The sequence below is a fragment of the Mesoplodon mirus genome (assembly GCF_964341445.2).
Source record: "Mesoplodon mirus genome assembly, chromosome: 8".
Taxonomy (NCBI): Eukaryota; Metazoa; Chordata; class Mammalia; order Artiodactyla; family Ziphiidae; genus Mesoplodon; species Mesoplodon mirus.
In genome coordinates, this window is record NC_138984.1 from 10,141,772 (window position 1) to 10,159,912 (window position 18,141).

The 18,141-nt window shown below is 37.7% G+C and overlaps 1 protein-coding gene across 2 annotated transcripts in view; it reads left to right on the top strand.

The window, feature by feature from the left end:
• PID1 (phosphotyrosine interaction domain containing 1) overlaps positions 1-18,141 on the top strand; it is a 253,949-nt gene that overhangs the window by 92,546 nt on the left and 143,262 nt on the right. For both annotated transcript variants that reach the window (XM_082631497.1, XM_082631498.1), the window contains exon 2: positions 9,756-9,902. In XM_082631497.1, the coding sequence (XP_082487623.1) occupies positions 9,756-9,902 (147 nt within the window). The remainder of the gene's footprint in view (positions 1-9,755; positions 9,903-18,141) is intronic.

Here is an 18,141-nt window from a genome sequence, read left to right on the forward strand (position 1 = left end):
GTTTACATATATTTGGAAAATTTACAGGTATTTTTCTGTTATTACTTTGTATAGCTTGAATCCTAAATTTACATTTTTTGTGGCTCAGTATTTTGTCTGTCTTGGTAAATGTTTTATGTACACTTGAATTCTGTTTTTTGGTAAAGTGGTTTATAATTATCAGTCACGTTAGGTTGGTTGATAGTGCTATTCAAATCTTCTATATCCTTACAGCTTTTCTGTCTACTCATTCTATCAATTTTAGAGAGAGCAGTATTGAAATTGCCAATCGTATTTGTGTTTTTTGTCTACTTATCCTTGTGGTCTATCATATTTATTTGCTTCTTCATATTTAGAGTGAATTTCTTATAGGCAGCCTAGAGTTGGGTTTTGTTTTTGATTTAATCTCACTATATATTCCTTTTATTTGGGATATTTAGGCAATTTACATTTTATATAATTGTTGACACATTTAATTTTAAATCTGTTATCTTATTTGTTTTCTATTTGTCTTATCTTTTTTTTGGTTAACTTTTTCCTCTATTTCTGCCTTCTTTTTATGATTCCATTTTATCTTCTTTATACTTATATATAACTCTTTGGTTTGTTATTTTAGTCATTGCTTTATGGTTTATAGTATACACCTTTAACTTATTACAACCTACCTTCAAATGATATTAAACCATGTCATATATACTGTTAGATCCTTACAATAGTATACTTCCATTTTTACCTTTTCTGACCATTGTACTAGTGTGGGAATGCATCTTACTTTTATATCTGCTAAAATCCCATACCACATTGTTATTATTTTTAGTAATTTTGAATAGTCAAAATTATCTGATAATTATTATACATTATAGATAATTATTCATTATCTTTGAATGAATTTTAAATTATTAGAAAGAAACTTATTAGTCCATATAGTTACCCTCTTCTCTGCTCTTCATTCCCTTTTATAGATCTATATTTTCATCTTTTCTTTTGCCTAACTGACTTTCTTTAACATTTCTTATAGAAAAGGTCCACTGGCAATGAATTGTTTCAATTTTATTTTACCTTCATTCTGTACCCAGAATTCTTGATTTGCTGTGGTGTAATTTTCTTCTATTTCTTCTGCGTGGGGCTTATTGAGATTCTTGTATTTGTGGGTTTATAATTTCCTCAAAGTTAGAAAATTTGTAGCTGTTCCCTCAGTTTTTTTCTTGTTTTTCCTTACTTCTCCTCTGGGACTCCAGTTATACATGTATCAGGATATTTGAAGTTGCCCCTTAGCCCCCTGATGCATTTTTTTTCTTCTTTTCTCTCTGTTTCATTTTGAATAGTTTCTATTGTTATGTCTCCAAGCTCACCAATGTTTTTTTTCTATAATGGAATCTGTTAGTAGCACCCAGTGTGCTTTTCCCCTTTACCATTATAGTTTTTATCTTTAGACGTTAAATTTGGATCTTTTTACATCTTCAATATCTCTACTTACCTTTTGGAATATATGAAATACAGTTTTAATGTCTTTACCTGGTCATTAAGACATCTGTGTCATTTTTGGTTGTTTTTTTTTATTAATTGATTTGTCTCTATTATGGGTTCTATTTCCCTGCCTTTTTGCATGCCTGGTGATTTTTGATTGGATGTTAGACATTTTGAATTTTACCTTGTTGGTTGCTGGATATTTTTGTAATCCTATAAATATTTTTCAGCAATTTTTGTGGAATTCAGGTAAATTACTCTGAAGCACTTTGATTATTTTGGATCATCTTTTAAAGATTTGCAGGTGCAATCAGAGTGGCATTTAGTCTAGTGCTAATTATTTCCTACTACTGTGACTAGACATTGAGTACTCTACCCAGTGCCCTATGACTCATGAGTTTTTCCATTCATTGGTGGAAACAGACAATATTGCTCGTTCTGTGTGAGCACCAGCACGTTCATCTCTAGTTCTTTCCAGTGGTTCTTTTCCTTTGGTTAGTTTCCTTTCATGTATACTCTGATTAGTACACAACTGAATATTTAACGGGACACTCTGCAGGTTTCCAAAGTTCTCTCTGTGTGCAGATATCTCCTTTTATTTGTCTCCCTGAGCTTTCATCTCTGTCACCTTAGCTCAGGGACTCTGCTGGGCCCTTCTCCTCCCTTCATGGCAGCCTGCAAACTCCTTCAAGGTAGTAAGCTGGACAATTGTATAACTTATCTCATTTGTGTCACATCTTTCAGAGATCACTGTCCTTCATTGCCTGATATCCAGTGTCTCACAAACTGTTGCTTCATTTCTTTTTCTAGTTTATTTGGTTGTTTTAGGTAGCAGGATCTCTTTGGTTCCTGCTACTCCATCTGGATTGAAAACAAAGTAAAAATTATTGATCTTTAGCAGTTTAATTGAATTCAGTTCAATAAGACACTCATACCACCAGGAGCATGTGGGAATAACTTAGAGAAGAACAGCTTTCTAAATGCTTATTTCTATCCCATACTTAATTATGTGGAATGACCAGACAATTGGCCCATTTTATTATTACTTCTCTCTATCATTCACTCACACTCTGTTAGTTGAATATTCATAAGTTAAATATAGGTATGAGTTAATTCAGCTGTACTTGGATTTTTTTCATGAGTGGATGGAATTTTTGTTCTATGCTCCTAGCATTTGTTGTTTTCCATCAGGGGTTGCAAATTCAAATGCCTGTAAGGGTCAAGCAAGTATAGGAGTGAAGTTGGTAAGGCATAAATAGTCACTGGTCTTTATTTATTTATTTTTTATTTTTGGCTGCGTGGCGTCTTCGTTGCTGCACATGGGCTATCCCTAGTTGTGGCGAGCGGGGGCTACTCTTCATTGCAGTGTGCAGGCTTCTCATTGTGGTGGCTTCTCTTGTGGTGGAGCATGGGCTGTAGGCATGCAGGCAGCACGCGGGCTCGGTAGTTGCGGGGCATGGGCTCAGTAGTTGCAGTGTGCAGGCTCTAGGGCTCGAGGGCTTCAGTAGTTGTGGCTCGTGGGCTCTAGAGCGCAGGCTCAGTAGTTGTGGTGCACAGGCTTAGTTGCTCTGTGACATGTGGGATCTTCCCAGACCAGGGATTGAGCCCGTGTCCCCTGCATTGGCAGGCGGATTCTTAACCATTGAGCCACCAGTGTAGTCCCACTGGTCTTTAGTATAGAAGGGAAATCTGGCACTGGGGGAAGGAGGGACCATGGTGAATTGCAGAGGAAAATGCCTAAGTAAATAAGGGCGTTTGCAACAACCAGCTGGAGCTCATTGTTGCCCTGAGGTAATGCAAGTTGCTTTTGTAGATATTCTGATCTTTCAAGAGAAGTAGAAATGCAAATTTTAATCATATGTATCTCAGTTTTCAAATACTACTTCAAATTTTGATCATAAAGCAGTCTGTGAATCAAATAAAGCTTATTTACAGGCTAAGTATGCCTTCAGGCTGTGAGCTTGCAACCTGTGTTCAACAATAAATTGTTTAACTGTTAACATATACAAAAATGGTTTAGAAAATTACAGAAACCACTGAAGCTAGGGATACAGCACATAGGTATTTTTTGTGTGTGCATGTGCATATGTATGTATTTCAGATCAGTAACAAAAAATAAATAAGTAGATACACACACACAACCACACATACACACACTCCCCTGAGTGAGTCTTTCACAAGCTTTGGGGGCTTTTTGCATACTCTGTGGGCATGGAGTTATTTTTACGCTTCTCCCACATAATCTCTTGAGAGAATCTGTGATGTTCAAAAGAAATGCTTCCATAATTAAAACTGCATGAATAAATATGGGTGTGTGAACATGAGTATTTTAAGTTAGTTTAATAATAGCTATCAGTTTAATAGACATAGACAGTCTTTTAAATTGATGAATATATGGATGTAGGCCTTTAAACTGTAACTTTTTTGAATATGGCAGTTAATAGGATAATTTGCAGCAAGAAGCTTCATGCCAAATTGGTGTATGTCTTTCTTTTCTTGAAATACCAGATCAACACAAATTGCATTAAAAATTTAATTCTTGAAATAAAATAGTGCAATTTTGTATATGACTACTAGATTTGGGGAGATTATCCAACCCTGCTTTACTTTTAAAAAGGACAAAAACTAACAAACAAAACCTTTGCACTAAAATGTGTTTAAATGAAAGTTGAATTTAAGTAAAATTTTCTTTTATTCACTCATGTAATTACTCCTAATCATCTAACAAATCATTTGCTGTTTATTTAACAAAATATTTTTCTCATTTTTATGGGTTTTTTTGGTTAAAGTGCTAGAATAAATATTTAAAAGCAGAAATATGAGAATATACATTAAATATAAGCAAAAGATTATTAGATCTAAGTTATTAAAGGAAACAAAAGTCATCACACCTGTTTCTTTATTCATATGTGGGGCCTGAATACACTTGATTTTTTAAAAGACAAGTGGTATACAATGTAAGGAAACCACAACTGAGTTCCACTAATTCTTACAGAACCCTAAAGTAATAAAATGATTATGCGTAGAAAGTCAAAGCCCTACTGATTTTTGTACACTTGTACAAATTAACATTTGTTTGGGGTACTGAGTTTTTTTCCATTAATTCCATTCACCCACTTGTTCCTTGTGGTTCTCTTGAGAACATTTGCAATATTTTTGAAGCTTGATTAGGGCATTACTGAATCAGTAATTTGCAAGTTAAAACTGACCATTTTAGTCAGCCTTCAAGATGCAAAGATGAGCCAGGGATTAAAACCTTTAATGCCTTCCCTCTAATTTGTGTGAAGACAGTGTTCCAGTTATCTTAGAAAAAGAGGAGGCAGGATTTGCCTTCCAAAGAAGTTCTGTATTTTGGATACAGAATCAATACAAAGGTGAGATACACTGGATTTGAATTGGTAAAATATGTAAATCCCTGCCTACTAAACTGTCAGAGATTAATGTCTGAATAGGAGTAGGAAGCGCCAACTGTAAAATTATACAGGGCATGGCGATTACCCCATCTGCATAATGGGGCTTGATTTAGAGGCTCTATTTTAGGATCACACATAAAGCACCAAATGTAGAAAGCAGAGCTTTGTTTAATTTGTCCTAGGCAGTGCCCTAATTTTCTACAACACTGTTCACGTCCCTTCTTTAAGGACGAATAACACATTTTCTTTATGGAACCCTGTGCATCCGTCATTTGGGGACTGTAGCTTTTCCAAGCTACTCTATTAGATTGCTCTTGTGTTGCCTTTTTATGATGCTACTGGATTATGTTATTTGAGGTTACATTCTCTTTATTGCACTTGTATGTCCATGCAAAGAACAAGTGATATTATTTTTGACTGGTCATAACAAACATTTTAAAGTTGACAGATGAGAAAACTGAGGCCCAGGAAGTATAAGGCCATGCAGTTCTGACAGAGTTGGTTATAGCAAATGGGTCTTGGCTACTCAGCAAGAATTGTGTATTATTGCAGGTACAGTATTCGACTGTCTCTTGAGACATGGGATTCATCTTATTTTGGCAGTAGCTCAGAGAGCTTTGTCTTCAATATTAATAACCTAGGGACTATAACACTTTCTTTGGATTATTATTTGGTGCTTGGTCATTAAGGCTCAGCCTATTCAAATAACTAAGTGCAAGATTCACTTTTTTTTTTTAAAGATAATGTTGCTATTCATTTATGCAGATTAACATTTATGAGGTCCTTTTAAAATTTTTATCTACGTTTTATTTTTACAGATGATTTTTTATTAAAAAGTAGTTTTATATTGGTGAGACTCTTTGAATTTTTAGGATCAGACACCTAACTCAAGCTCACTTAAGCATAAAAGGCACTGTATTGGTTCATTCTGTCAGTAAGTCTGTGGATAGATCTGAGTCAGATGCAGCTGGATCCAGGGGCTCAGCTTTGTCCTCTGTGACTTTCCATTTCTAAGCTCTCCTGTTGTCTCTGTGTGGTATTATCATTCACAGATGGACCTTGTGGGAAGAGAAGGTCAGCAGCAGCTCTGAACTCTTTACCCCCATTTAGCAAACCTACATATCAACCTCCAAGGTGATTCTGTTCAGCCAATCTTGAGTTTCATCTGAACTGATTCCTTTGGCCAGGTACATGGGGGTGCTCAGATGGTCAGCCTGTGTCACGTATTCTTTCCCAATGTTAGGGGGTGGGGAATGATGAATGACAGCCCCATTTCACAAAGCAGCATATGGTAGTGGAGAAGTTTCCCTAAGGAAGGGTCAGAAGAGTGTTCTTATCAGGAGCAGCTTTAGCTATTACACTCCGACCACTGAAGGTTTACAAGACAGACTCAGAGTTACATAAAAATGTTCATTTTCGGGCTTCCCTGGTGGTGCAGTGGTTGAGAGTCCGCCCCCCGATGCAGGGGACACAGGTTCGTGCCCCGGTCTGGGAAGATCCCACATGCCGCGGAGCGGCTGGGCCCGTGAGCCATGGCCGCTGAGCCTGTGTGTCCGGAGGCTGTGCTCCGCAACGGGAGAGGCCACAACAGGGAGAGGCCCGTGTACCGCACAAAAAAAAAAAAAAAAAAATTGTTAATTTTCTGTAAAAATATGTATTGTTGTAGACTCAATGATTCATCACATAATCTACATTTATTTCCCTCTTTGCTTTCATCCTTTCACAGTGGACAAAAAAGACAATGCCATTAAAGAAAAAAACACTTTTTTTCTTTAATGTTTTAAAGACATTAAAAAAACATTTTCTCTATTTCACTTTCAAATATTGTCTTAGCCTTTTTCTTTAGCTCTTTTAAGGAACTTCTCATGTCGAATTATAGTTGTCATTTGATTTCACAGTCTGTACTGATTGTGAGAAATCTTTCAAGCAGAGGTTCACATTTTATTTCTGTTCCAGCTATGCCTCTCACAGTGCTGCCTGAGTGGGGTTGTTGAGTAAAGGTGGATGGTTGGATTGGTGAGTGATTACAGGGCAGCTATCTACCTGGCTGGAGATGCCCAAACTCTGAAGAATTATGTAGTTGAGGTTACACCACACTGTGTTGAAGTTGGAATTTGAACTCCCTTATTTTCCTATCCCTAAGCTTATTTCTTTTACTTAGCTCCCAGGCAAGGGGGCCTTACATGTGCCCATCTGTAACTTCCAGTCTCTCTGTGTGCCTAGTAATTGAACCATTTGGTTCTGACAGGAATTACAATGGGGACAGGAAGACAGTCTCAGAACTTCTGGGCAGTTTGATTGTCCAACCTGCATGAGAAGAGGGCCACTTCTAGTGCCATCTTTGGGACCTTCCTGTGTGGCACGAGTCAGGCTGAGTTGAGCTTCAATTTCATGTACCTCTCATAGAGTGCCAGCAAATGGCAGCCAAGGGAGAGTGTTCCCACTTGCTCATTACTTTGTCTTCTGAGCCCCTCTCCCTTTATCATCTTCATCCCATAGCTCCAGATAGTTGCTCACAGAGGCAAACTAACTTCAGCTGTCCCTCCCAGTGATCTCTGTTGCTCTTCCCAGACCACTTTGCAACCCTAAACCTGCACCCTCTTGGACTGGAATCCATTAAGAGCAAAGATAGAAACGTCCAGATTAACATGAAGACTTGCATTTATGCAATTAATATGAAGATTTCCTTACATTTAAAAAACTGCAAATCACTACTCCTTGGGAGACCTACGTGCAAGTCTCTCTCCCATTTAAAAAATATCAGAGCTGGCAACTTTGTATTCTAAAAAGTGGCTTTATCAATTAGGGTTAAGTCAGAAAGACAGAAGTACTAGGAGATATATATTAAGAGGTTTATTCAAGGAGTTGGTTTATGTGATTGTAGGGGCTGGCTAGGCAAGTTTGAAATCCTTAGGGTAGGCTGTCAGGAAGGGTGGGCTGGAACTCTGATGTAGACTGAAATAGCTATTCACAGGTGGAATTTCTTCTTCAGGGAAGCCTCAGCTCACCTATTAAGGCCTTTAAATTGTTTTAATCAGGCTCACCCAGATTATCTAAAATAATCTCTCTTACTTCCATTCAACTGATTATGGACTTTAACCACATTCACAAAGTACCTTCATGGCAGTACCTAGATTGGTATTTGATTGAATATCTGAGCATGGTAGCCTAGCCAAATTAACATGTAAACTGATCATCAATGTGGTCAGTGGGAGTTCTAGTAGATTCTGTGTGGACTTGTGAAATACAGGCCTTGAAATCTTGATACAGATTTCAAAACCTCTACTGCCTTTATATTGAATTGTATGGAAACTGTTTTTGGTCATTTATATTTAGGTGAATGTACTTGTGTATATATGTCATCATTCACTTCTTTCAGTACTGTGTTTGTTTCACAATCCATAGCAGGTCCAGAAAGATCAAGTTGGATGAAGTAGTGAGCAGGTATACTTCATGAACCCTGGTTTAGAGATCATTATTTTTACATTTGTGCTGTGTGTTTTTCTTTCACTTTATTACCTGCATTTCCTTCCACAAATACTCGTTGGACATCTGTGAGGTTTCAGGTGATGTTTTAGGTACTTGGGAGAGTTCATTGATTCAAACAGCTTCTGTTTATATGGCACTTATATTCTAGTGGATGGTGAAAGACAATAAAATACACTTTATAGTGGTGATAAGTAGTGATAAGAATAATAAAGCAGGGGAAGGGACTAGACAGTAATGAGTATTTATGTGTACCAAACTTAGCTGCATAATTTGTGGGGCCCAGTATAAAATGAAAATCAATGCCCTCCATTCAAAAAGTAGGAAAAAGTGCCATTAAAAGTACTGACAATAAAGCTTTTTCTTTTCTTCCATGAATCTCTCTCTGGAATCATGGTGGTTTTTCTTCCTTTTTTTTTTTTTTTAATTTGCTGTTTAATCCTGTTCTAAGTTTAAAAATTTTTTTAAATTTTAGATTATTGACATGAATTTATCATTCATCATTTACTGGACCCAAGTAAATGGGAGGATAATGGATGGAAAATGAGGTTAGAGCCACTGTGGGTCCCTGAATCATGCATGGGCTTGAAGGCCAAAGTAAGGACTTAGAATTTTTCAGTGAGAAGAGGGGAAGACTTGGGAGACTTTTGGCAGAAGGGTGACAGCCATGGTGGGATTTTAGAAGGATCCCCTTTGGCTGCTGTGTGGCAAGGTTGGAAATGGCAGGATTAGTTTGGAAGCTGCTATAATAGACCAAACAATGATGGTGCCTGGATTGGGTATATAGATAGATAGTGGTGATTAAACATGGTTGGATTCTGGGCATATTTCAAAAGTAGTGCCAATAGGAGTTGCATATAGAATGAATATTTACTTAGAGTCCTGGCCTGGGGCAGCAGATAAAATGGTCCATTGAGAAACAACGAATTTTGTAAAGTTCTACAGCCAATGCATGGCAGAAGTAGAGAAGCAGAAAACAGAAGTTCTCTGTGTGTGTGTGTGTTTCATCAGCTCTTCTCCTTTTTCATTACCTCTAGACTTTCCCCAAAGTATCTTCTGTAACATCCCTTTCCCAATATCTTCACTTATTTTGCTGAATTCAGCATGGATTACATGTCTAGAATCTCATCTGTACGTATCACTTTGGAAGAACCTCTCAGAGCAAGGTGCTGGTGACTCTACCACTGCCGCATGTTTTCATGGCATCTGTGTAGGGGTTGGCTGTCTCTCACAGTTTCATTTTGGTGGTATCCTGACAGTTTTTTCCTTCTATTTCACTCGATACCTTTTGGCCTGCTCTAGTAAAACAGAATTCATAAAACAAAGATTTTGCTACTGGGTTTGCTGTACAGTTACACCCTGTATAATTCCAAATGATTTAACTCTGGCTTATTTTTTTCTGCTTTCCAGCACTTTCAGACCATGCTGAAGTCTAAGTTGAATGTCCTAACACTGAAAAAGGAACCTCTGCCAGCAGTCATTTTCCATGAGCCTGAGGCCATTGAGCTGTGCACCACCACGCCCCTGATGAAGACCAGGAATCATAGTGGCTGCAAGGTATGAGGCACATGGCCATCAGGGAACCTCCTGGTGGGACAGACAAAAGGATGTATACCCTTAAGGCTCTTGTTCAAACTGATAACTTTTTTAGGAATGAAAATATCAAACAACGAACAGAATAAGCTCATTGAGTGATGGTAGTCTGAATCCATACCCTGCTTTATTTTTCTTGATGATATAGCACTCTTCATCATTTTGGGGTTCACATAAAGACATAAGTTTGGTATGTGTGAATGAAATAGTAATCTCATCATATTTTCTTTTCTTTTTTTTTAACATCTTTATTGGAGTATAATTGCTTTACAATGTTGTGTTAGTTTCTGCTGTATAACAAAGTGAATCAGCAATATGTATACATATATACCCAGATCCCCTCCCTCTTGCATCTCCCTCCTACACTCCTTACACAACCCCTCTAGGTGGTCACAAAGCATCGAGCTGATCTCCCCATAGGATGCAGCTGCTTCCCACTAGCTATCTATTTTACATTTGGTAGTGTATATATGTCCATGACACTCTCTCACTTCATCCCAGCTTACCCTTTCCTCTCCCTGTGTACTCAAATTCATTCTCTAAGTCTGCATCTTTATTCCAGAATCATTCATCAGAACCATTATTTTTTTTAGATTCCATATATATGTGTTTGCATACAGTATTTGTTTTTCTCTTTCTGACTTAATTCACCCTGTATGACAGATTCTAGGTCCATCCACCTCACTACAAATAACTCAATTTCATTTCTTTTTATGGCTGAGTAATATTCCATTGTATATATGTGCCCATCTTCTTTATCCATTCATCTGTCAATGGACACTTAGGTTGCTTTCATGTCCTGACTATTGTAAATAGAGCTGCAATGAACATTGTGGTACATGACTCTTTTTGAATTATGGTTTTCTCAGGGTATATGCCCAGGAGTGGGATTGTTGGGTCATATGGTAGTTCTATTTTTAGTTTTTCAAGGAACCTCCATACTGGCTGTATCAATTTACATTCCCACCAACAGTGCAAGACGGTTCCCTTTTCTCCACACCCTCTCCAGCATTTGTTGTTTGTAGATTTTTTGATGATGGCCATTCTGACTGGTGTGAGGTGATACTGCATTGTAGTTTTGATTTGCATTTCTCTAATGATTAGTGATGTTGAGCATCCTTTCATGTGTTTGTTGGCAATCTGTATATCTTCTTTGGAGAAATGTCTATTTAGATCTTCTGCCCACTTTTGGATTAGATTGTTTGTTTTTTAGATATTGAGCCACATGAGCTGCTTGTATATTTTGGAGATTTTGTCAGTTGCTTCATTTGCAAATATTTTCTCCCATTCTGAGGGTTGTCTTTTCATCTTGTTTATGGTTTCCTTTGCTGTGCAAAAGCATTTAAGTTTCATTAGGTCCCATTTGTATATTTTTGTTTTTATTTCCATTTTTCTAGGAGGTGGGTCAAAAAAGATCTTTCTGTGATTTATGTCAAAGAGTGTTCTTCCTATGTTTTCCTCTAAGAGTTTTACAGTGTCTGGCCTAACATTTAGGTCTTTAATCCACTTTGAGTTTATTTTTGTGTATGGTTTTAGGGAGTGTTCTAATTTCATTCTTTTACATGTAGCTATCCAGTTTTCCTAGCACCACTTATTGGAAAGGCTGTCTTTTCTCAACTGTATATTCTTGCCTCCTTCATCAAATATAAGGTGACCATATGTGCATGGGTTTATCTCTGGGCTTTCTATCCTGTTCCATTGATCTATATTTCTGGTTTTGTGCCAGTGCCATACTGTATTGATTACTGTAGCTTTGTAGTATACTCTGAAGTCAGGAGTCTGATTCCTCCAGCTCCGTTTTTCTTTCTCAAAATTGCTTTGGCTATCCGGGGTCTTTTGTGGTTCCATACATATTGTGACATTTTTTGTTCTAGTTCTGTGAAAGATACCATTGGTAGTTTGACAGCGATTGCGTTGAATCTGTAGATTGCTTTGGGTAGTATAGTCATTTTCATAATGTTGATTCTTCCAATCCAAGAACATGGTATGTCTTTCCATCTGTTTGTATCATCTTTAATTTCTTTCATCAGTGCCTTATTGTTCTCTGCATACAGGTCTTTTGTCTCCTTATGTAGGTTTATTCTTAGGTATTTTATTTTTTTGTTGGGAGTATTTCCTTAATTTCTCTTTCAGATTTTTCACCATTAGTGTATAGGAATGCAGGAGATTTCTGTGCATTAATTTTGTATCCTGCTACTTTACCAAATTTATTGATTAGCTTTAGTAGTTTTCTGGTAGCATGTTTAGGATTCTCTATGTATAGTATCATGTCATCTGCAACCAGTGACAGCTTTACTTCTTCTTTTCCAGTTTGGATTCCTTTTATTTCTTTTTCTTCTCTGATTGTTGTGGCTAAAACTTCCAAAACTATGTTGAATAATAGTGGTGAGAATGGGCATCCTTGTCTTGTTCCTGATTTTAGTGGAATTGGTTTCAGTTTTTCACCATTGAGAACGATGTTGGCTGTGGTTTGTCATATATGGCCTTTATTAAATTGAGGTAAGTTCCCTTTATGCCTTCTTTCTGTAGAGTTTATATGATAAATTGGTGTTGAATTTTGTTGAAAGCTTTTCCTGCATGTATTGAGATTATCCTATGGCTTTTATCCTTCAGTTTTTTTAACATGGTTTATCACATTGATTGATTTGCATATATTGAAGAATTCTTGCATTCCTGGGATAAACCCCACTTGATCATGGTGTATGATCTTTACATGTGCTGTTGGATTCTGTTTGCTAGTATTTTGTTGAGGATTTTACATCTATGTTCATCAGTGTTATTGGTCTGTAGTTTTCTTTTTGTGTGAGATCTTTGTCTGGTTTTGTTATCAGGGTGACGGTGGTCTTGTAGAATGAGTTTGGGAGTGTTCCTCTGTTTGCTATATTTTGGAAGAGTTTGAGAAGGATAGATGTTAGCTCTTCTCTAAATGTTTGATAGAATTTGTCTGTGAAGCCATCTGCTCCTGGGCTTTTCTTTGTTGGAAGATTTTTTTTTTTTTTTTTTTTTTTTTTTTGCTGTACGCGGGCCTCTCACTTTTGTGGCCTCTCCCGTTGCGGAGCACAGGCTCCGGACGCACAGGCTCAGCGGCCATGGCTCACGGGCCCAGCCGCTCCGCGGCATATGGGATCCTCCCAGACCGGGGCACGAACCCGTATCCCCTGCATCGGCAGGCGGACTCTCAACCACTGCGCCACCAGGGAGGCCCTGTTGGAAGATTTTTAATCACAGTTTCAATTTCAGTGCTTGTGATTGGTCTGTTTTTATTTTCTATTTCTTCCTGGTTCAGTCTCAGAAGTTTGTGCTTTTCTAAGAATTTGTCCATTTCTTCCAGGCTGTCCATTTTATTGACATAGAGTTGTTTTTAGTAATCTCTCATGATTCTTTGTATTTCTGCAGTGTCAGTTGTTACTTCTCCTTTTTTATTTCTAATTCTGTTGATTTGAGTCTTTTCCCTTTTTTCTTGATGAGTCTGGCTAATGGTTTATCAATTTTGTTTATCTTCTCAAAGAACCAGCTTTTGGTTTTATTGATGTTTGCTATTGTGTCCTTCATTTCTTTCTGATCTGAGTTTTATGATGTCTTTCCCTCTGCTAACTTTGGGATTTTTTTGTTCTTCTTTCTCTAATTGCTTTAGGTGTAAGATTAGGTTGTTTATTTGAGATTGTTCTGGTTTCTTGAGGTAGGATTGTACTGCTATAAACTTCCCTTTTAGAACTGCTTTTCCTGCCTCCCATAGGTTTTGGGTCATCGTGTTTTCATTGTAATTTTTTAAAAAGTATTTTCTGATTTCCTCTTTGATTTCTTCAGTTATCTTTTTGTTATTTAGTAGTATATTGTTTAGCCTCCATGTGTTTGTATCTTTTAGGTTTTTTTTTCCTGTAATTGATATCTAGTCTCAGTGTTTTGGTCAGAAAAAATACTTGATACAATTTCAATTTTCTTAAATTTACCAAGGCTTGATTTGTGACCCAAGGTGTGATCTCTCCTGGAGAATGTTCCATGAGCACTTGAGAAGAAAGTGTATTCTGTTGTTTTTGGATGGAATGTCCTATAAATATCAATTAAGTCCATCTTGTTTAATGTGTTATTTGAAGCTTGTGTTTCCTTATTTATTTTCATTTTGGATGACCTATCCATTGGTGAATGTGGGGTGTTAACGTCCCATACTACTATTGTGTTACTGTCAATTTCCCCTTTTTTGGCTGTTAGCATTTGCTTTATGCATTGAGGTGCTCCTATGTTGGGTGCATAAATATTTACAATTGTTATATCTTCTTCTTGGATTGATCCCTTGATCATTATGTAGTGTCCTTCTTTGTCTCTTGTAATAGTCTTTATTTTAAAGTCTATTTTGTCTGATATTAGAGTTGGTGCTCCAGCTTTCTTTTGATTTCCATTTGCTTGGAATATCTTTTTCCATCCCCTCACTATCAGTCTGTATGTGTCCCTAGGTCTGAGGTGGCTGTCTTGTGTACAGCATATATACAGGTCTTGTTTTTGTATCCATTCAGCCAGTCTATGTCTTTTGGTTGGAGCATTTCATCCATTTACATTTAAGGTAATTATTGATATGTATGTTCCTATTACCATTTTCTTAATTGTTTGGGGCTTGTTATTGTAGTCTTGTCCCTCTCTTGTGTTTCCTGCCTAGAGAAGTTCCTTTAGCATTTCTGTAAAGCTGATTTGGTGGTGATGAATTCTCTTAGGTTTCCTTGTCCGTAAAGATTTTAATTTCTCCGTCTAATCTGAATGAGATCCTTGCTGGATGTAGTAATCTTGATTGTAGATTTTTCCCTTTCATCACTTTATGTATGTCCTGTCACTCCCTTCTGGCTTGCAGAGTTTCTGCTGAAAGATCAGCTGTTAACTTTATGGGGATTCCCTTGTGTGTTACTTGTTGCTTTTCCCTTGCTGCTTTTAATTTTTTTTCTTTGTATTTAATTTTTGATAGTTTGATTAATATGTCTTGGCATGTTTCTCCTTGGATTTATCCTGTGGGACTCTGAGCTTTCTGGACTTGACTGACTGTTTCCTTTCCCATATTAGGGAAGTTTTCAACTATAATCTCTTCAAATATTTTCTCAGTCCCTTTCTTTTTCTCTTCTTCTGCGACCCCTAGAATTCAAATATTGGTGTGTTTAATGTTGTCCTAGAGGTCTCTGAGACTGTCCTCAATTCTTTTCATTCTTTTTTCTTTACTCTGCTCTGTGGTAGTTATTTTCACTATTTTATCTTCAAGATCACTTATCTGTTCTTCTGCCTCAGTTATTCTGCTATTGATTCCTTCTAGAGAATTTTAAATTTCATTTATTGTGTTGTTCATCATTTTTTGTTTGCTCTTTAGTTCTTCTACGTACTTTTTAAATGTTTCTTGTATTTTCTCCATTCTGTTTCCAAGATTTTGGATCATCTTTACTATCTTTACTCTGAATTCTTTTTCTTGTTTCCTCTTCATTCGTTTGGCCTAGTGGGTTTTTACTTTGCTTCTTCATCTGCTGGTTATTTATCTGTCTTTTCATTTTGCTTAACTTACTGTGTTTGGGGTCTCTCCTTTTTGTAGGCTTCAGGTTCATAGTTCCTGTTGTTTTTGGTGTCTGCCTCCAGTGGGTAAGGTTGGTTCATTGGGCTGTGTTGGCTTCCTGGTGGAGGGAAATGGAGCCTGTGTTCTGGTGGATGAGGATGGATTTTGTCTTTCTGGTGAGCAGGAGCACGTTCGGTGGTGTGTTTGGGGTGTCTGTGAACTTATTATGATTGTAGGCAGCCTCTCTGCTAATGGGTGGCATTGTGTTCCTGTCTTGCTAGTTGTTTGGTAGGGGGTGTCCAGCACTGGAGCTTGCTGGTCATTGAGTGGAGCTGGGTCTTAGCATTGAGATGGAGATCTCTGAGAGAGCTCTTGCCACTTGATACTACATGTGGCTGGGAGATCTCTGGTGCTCCAATGTCCTGAACTCGGCTCTCCCACCTCAGAGGCTCAGGCCTGACATCAGGCCAGAGCACCAGGACCTTGTCAGCCATGCAGCTCAGAAGAAAAGGGAGAAAAAAAGAAAGAAATAATAATAATTAAAAATAATATATAAATAGAATAAAATAGAATAAAATAATCAAATTGAAAAATAAAAAATAATTAAAATAAAAAAATAAGAAAGTAATTAAAAAAGAAAAAGAAGAGAGTAACCAAACCAATAAACAAATCTACCAATGATAACAAGCGCTAAAATCTATACTAAGATAAACATAAAAATCAGAAACAAGTCAGTTGCCAACAGGAATCCCCAAGTCTACAGTTGCTCCCAAAGTCCACTGCCTCAATTTTGGGTTGATTTGTTGTCTATTCAGATATTCCACAGATGCAGGGTACCTCAAGTTGACTCTGGGGATTTAATCCCTGCTCCTTGATGCTGCATGCAGAAATTTCCCTTTCTTTTCTTTGTTCACACAGCTCCTGGGGTTCAGCTTTGGTTTTCGCTCCTCCTCTTTTGGGAAGTCTGAGGTCTTCTGCCAGCATTCAGTAGGTGTTCTGTGGGAGTTATTCCTCATGTAGATGTATTTTTGATGTATTTGTGGGGAGGAAGGTGATCTCTACATCTTACTCCTCTACCATCTTGAAGGTCTGTTTTATCTGACAGTCCAGCTGGTCCATGTTAATTGCCAGCAACGTGCTCCTGTATGTATCCCACATAGTCTGTGTTAAGAAGAGGCTTATTGGAAGAAATTCAGCATAGTGATGAAGAACACAGGCTCTGTGATCAAATCCTGACTCAGCCAATTGTACTTTGTGTCACCTTGGACAGATAGCTCACTCCCTTGGCCTCCATTTTCTCATCTCCCTGTGTGCATCCTTTTTTCAACCCCTGTGATGCCCAAGGGTCTTCAGAACCCTGATCAGCAGCCTTCTGAGTAGCTGACTGGCCTCCTGCTCCCTGGAGAGCTTCACCACAAACAGCTCACCACTCTCAACTCTTACCATATTTTCTGTAGCCCTGTGGAACTTTGCACTTGACAAGAAAAGTCCTGTGTTTAATGATAATTCCTCCCTTTGTATTTGCAGTCTGAATAAAATATATCTTAAAGATCAAAAAACAAAACAAGTTTCTCAATGGTTGTACTTCTAAATCCTTTGGGGGTAATTTTTACATTTTTGTTTTTCTTCAGCTCTCAAAATTTATGCCAATATTCATGCCTCAGAATACATTTAAAAAACGTTTCTCATTTATGTAAACCATAATGCTGACATGGAAAGAAACCCAGAAATGTAATGCATAATTTTGGTAAGCTTTTGGCTTCTTTCTCACACAATATTCTTTTTTGCATATGTTGATGAATATAGTCATCGGTTTAGAGGTAACAAAGAAAATGTCTTATGCATATTTTGTCATCAGAAATTTGTTTTGAGTAGTGAAATTAAATTAACGGGCAGGAAAATGCATGTTTGCTTGTGGATTTCTTTTATAACCTGTAGGTATGCTCCTTTCCTTATTGCTTTCCAGGTTAGGGATGCAAAGATCCATTGATCTTTCCTGCTGCAGTATTCCGTCCCCTCCCCAGTTCTTGCATAGCTGTGGTCAGATTGGAGCCTGCAGCAATCTTGAGTGTGTGTACAAAACCTCACACACGTCCATTCATCCCACAAATACTCTGGGTGCTCAGTGTCTGCCTAGCACTGGAGGCACTGAGAGCAAGACCCCACCTGGCATCTTTATGGGGCTTAACTGTTAGTTGGAGGAGGAGGTAGGAATAAGCACAGATGAACAAACATTGGCTGGTGAGAAAGCCAGTGTGTGAAGAACTTGGAGAAGAATCTGTCAGGCAGAAGGAGCAGGAGGGCTCATTCCCAGAGGTGGAAATGGTCTCATGCATTTTAGATGGAAAACAATGGGCCAGTGAACCTGAGAAGGTGAGAAAGTTGTGGTTTGTAGTGGAGTCTGGTGTGCATCCTGATATAGGGAGCCTTGATGTCATGGCAAGGAGTTTAGATTGTGTTCTAAGTACTATGGAGAAGTATCAGAGGGATTAGGCAAGTGAGTTATATGACTCCATTTAAAAAAGTGTTTTTAAATGGTAATTCTGCTAAGGTGAACTTCCAGTTTCCATAAAGCAGTGGCCAGTGGCTCTGCTTCAGTGGGAGAGAGTGGACCCACAGAATTCAGTCCCATTGTATGCAATGCTTTTGGTGAACTGGTGATATAAAGGAATTATAAAGCTA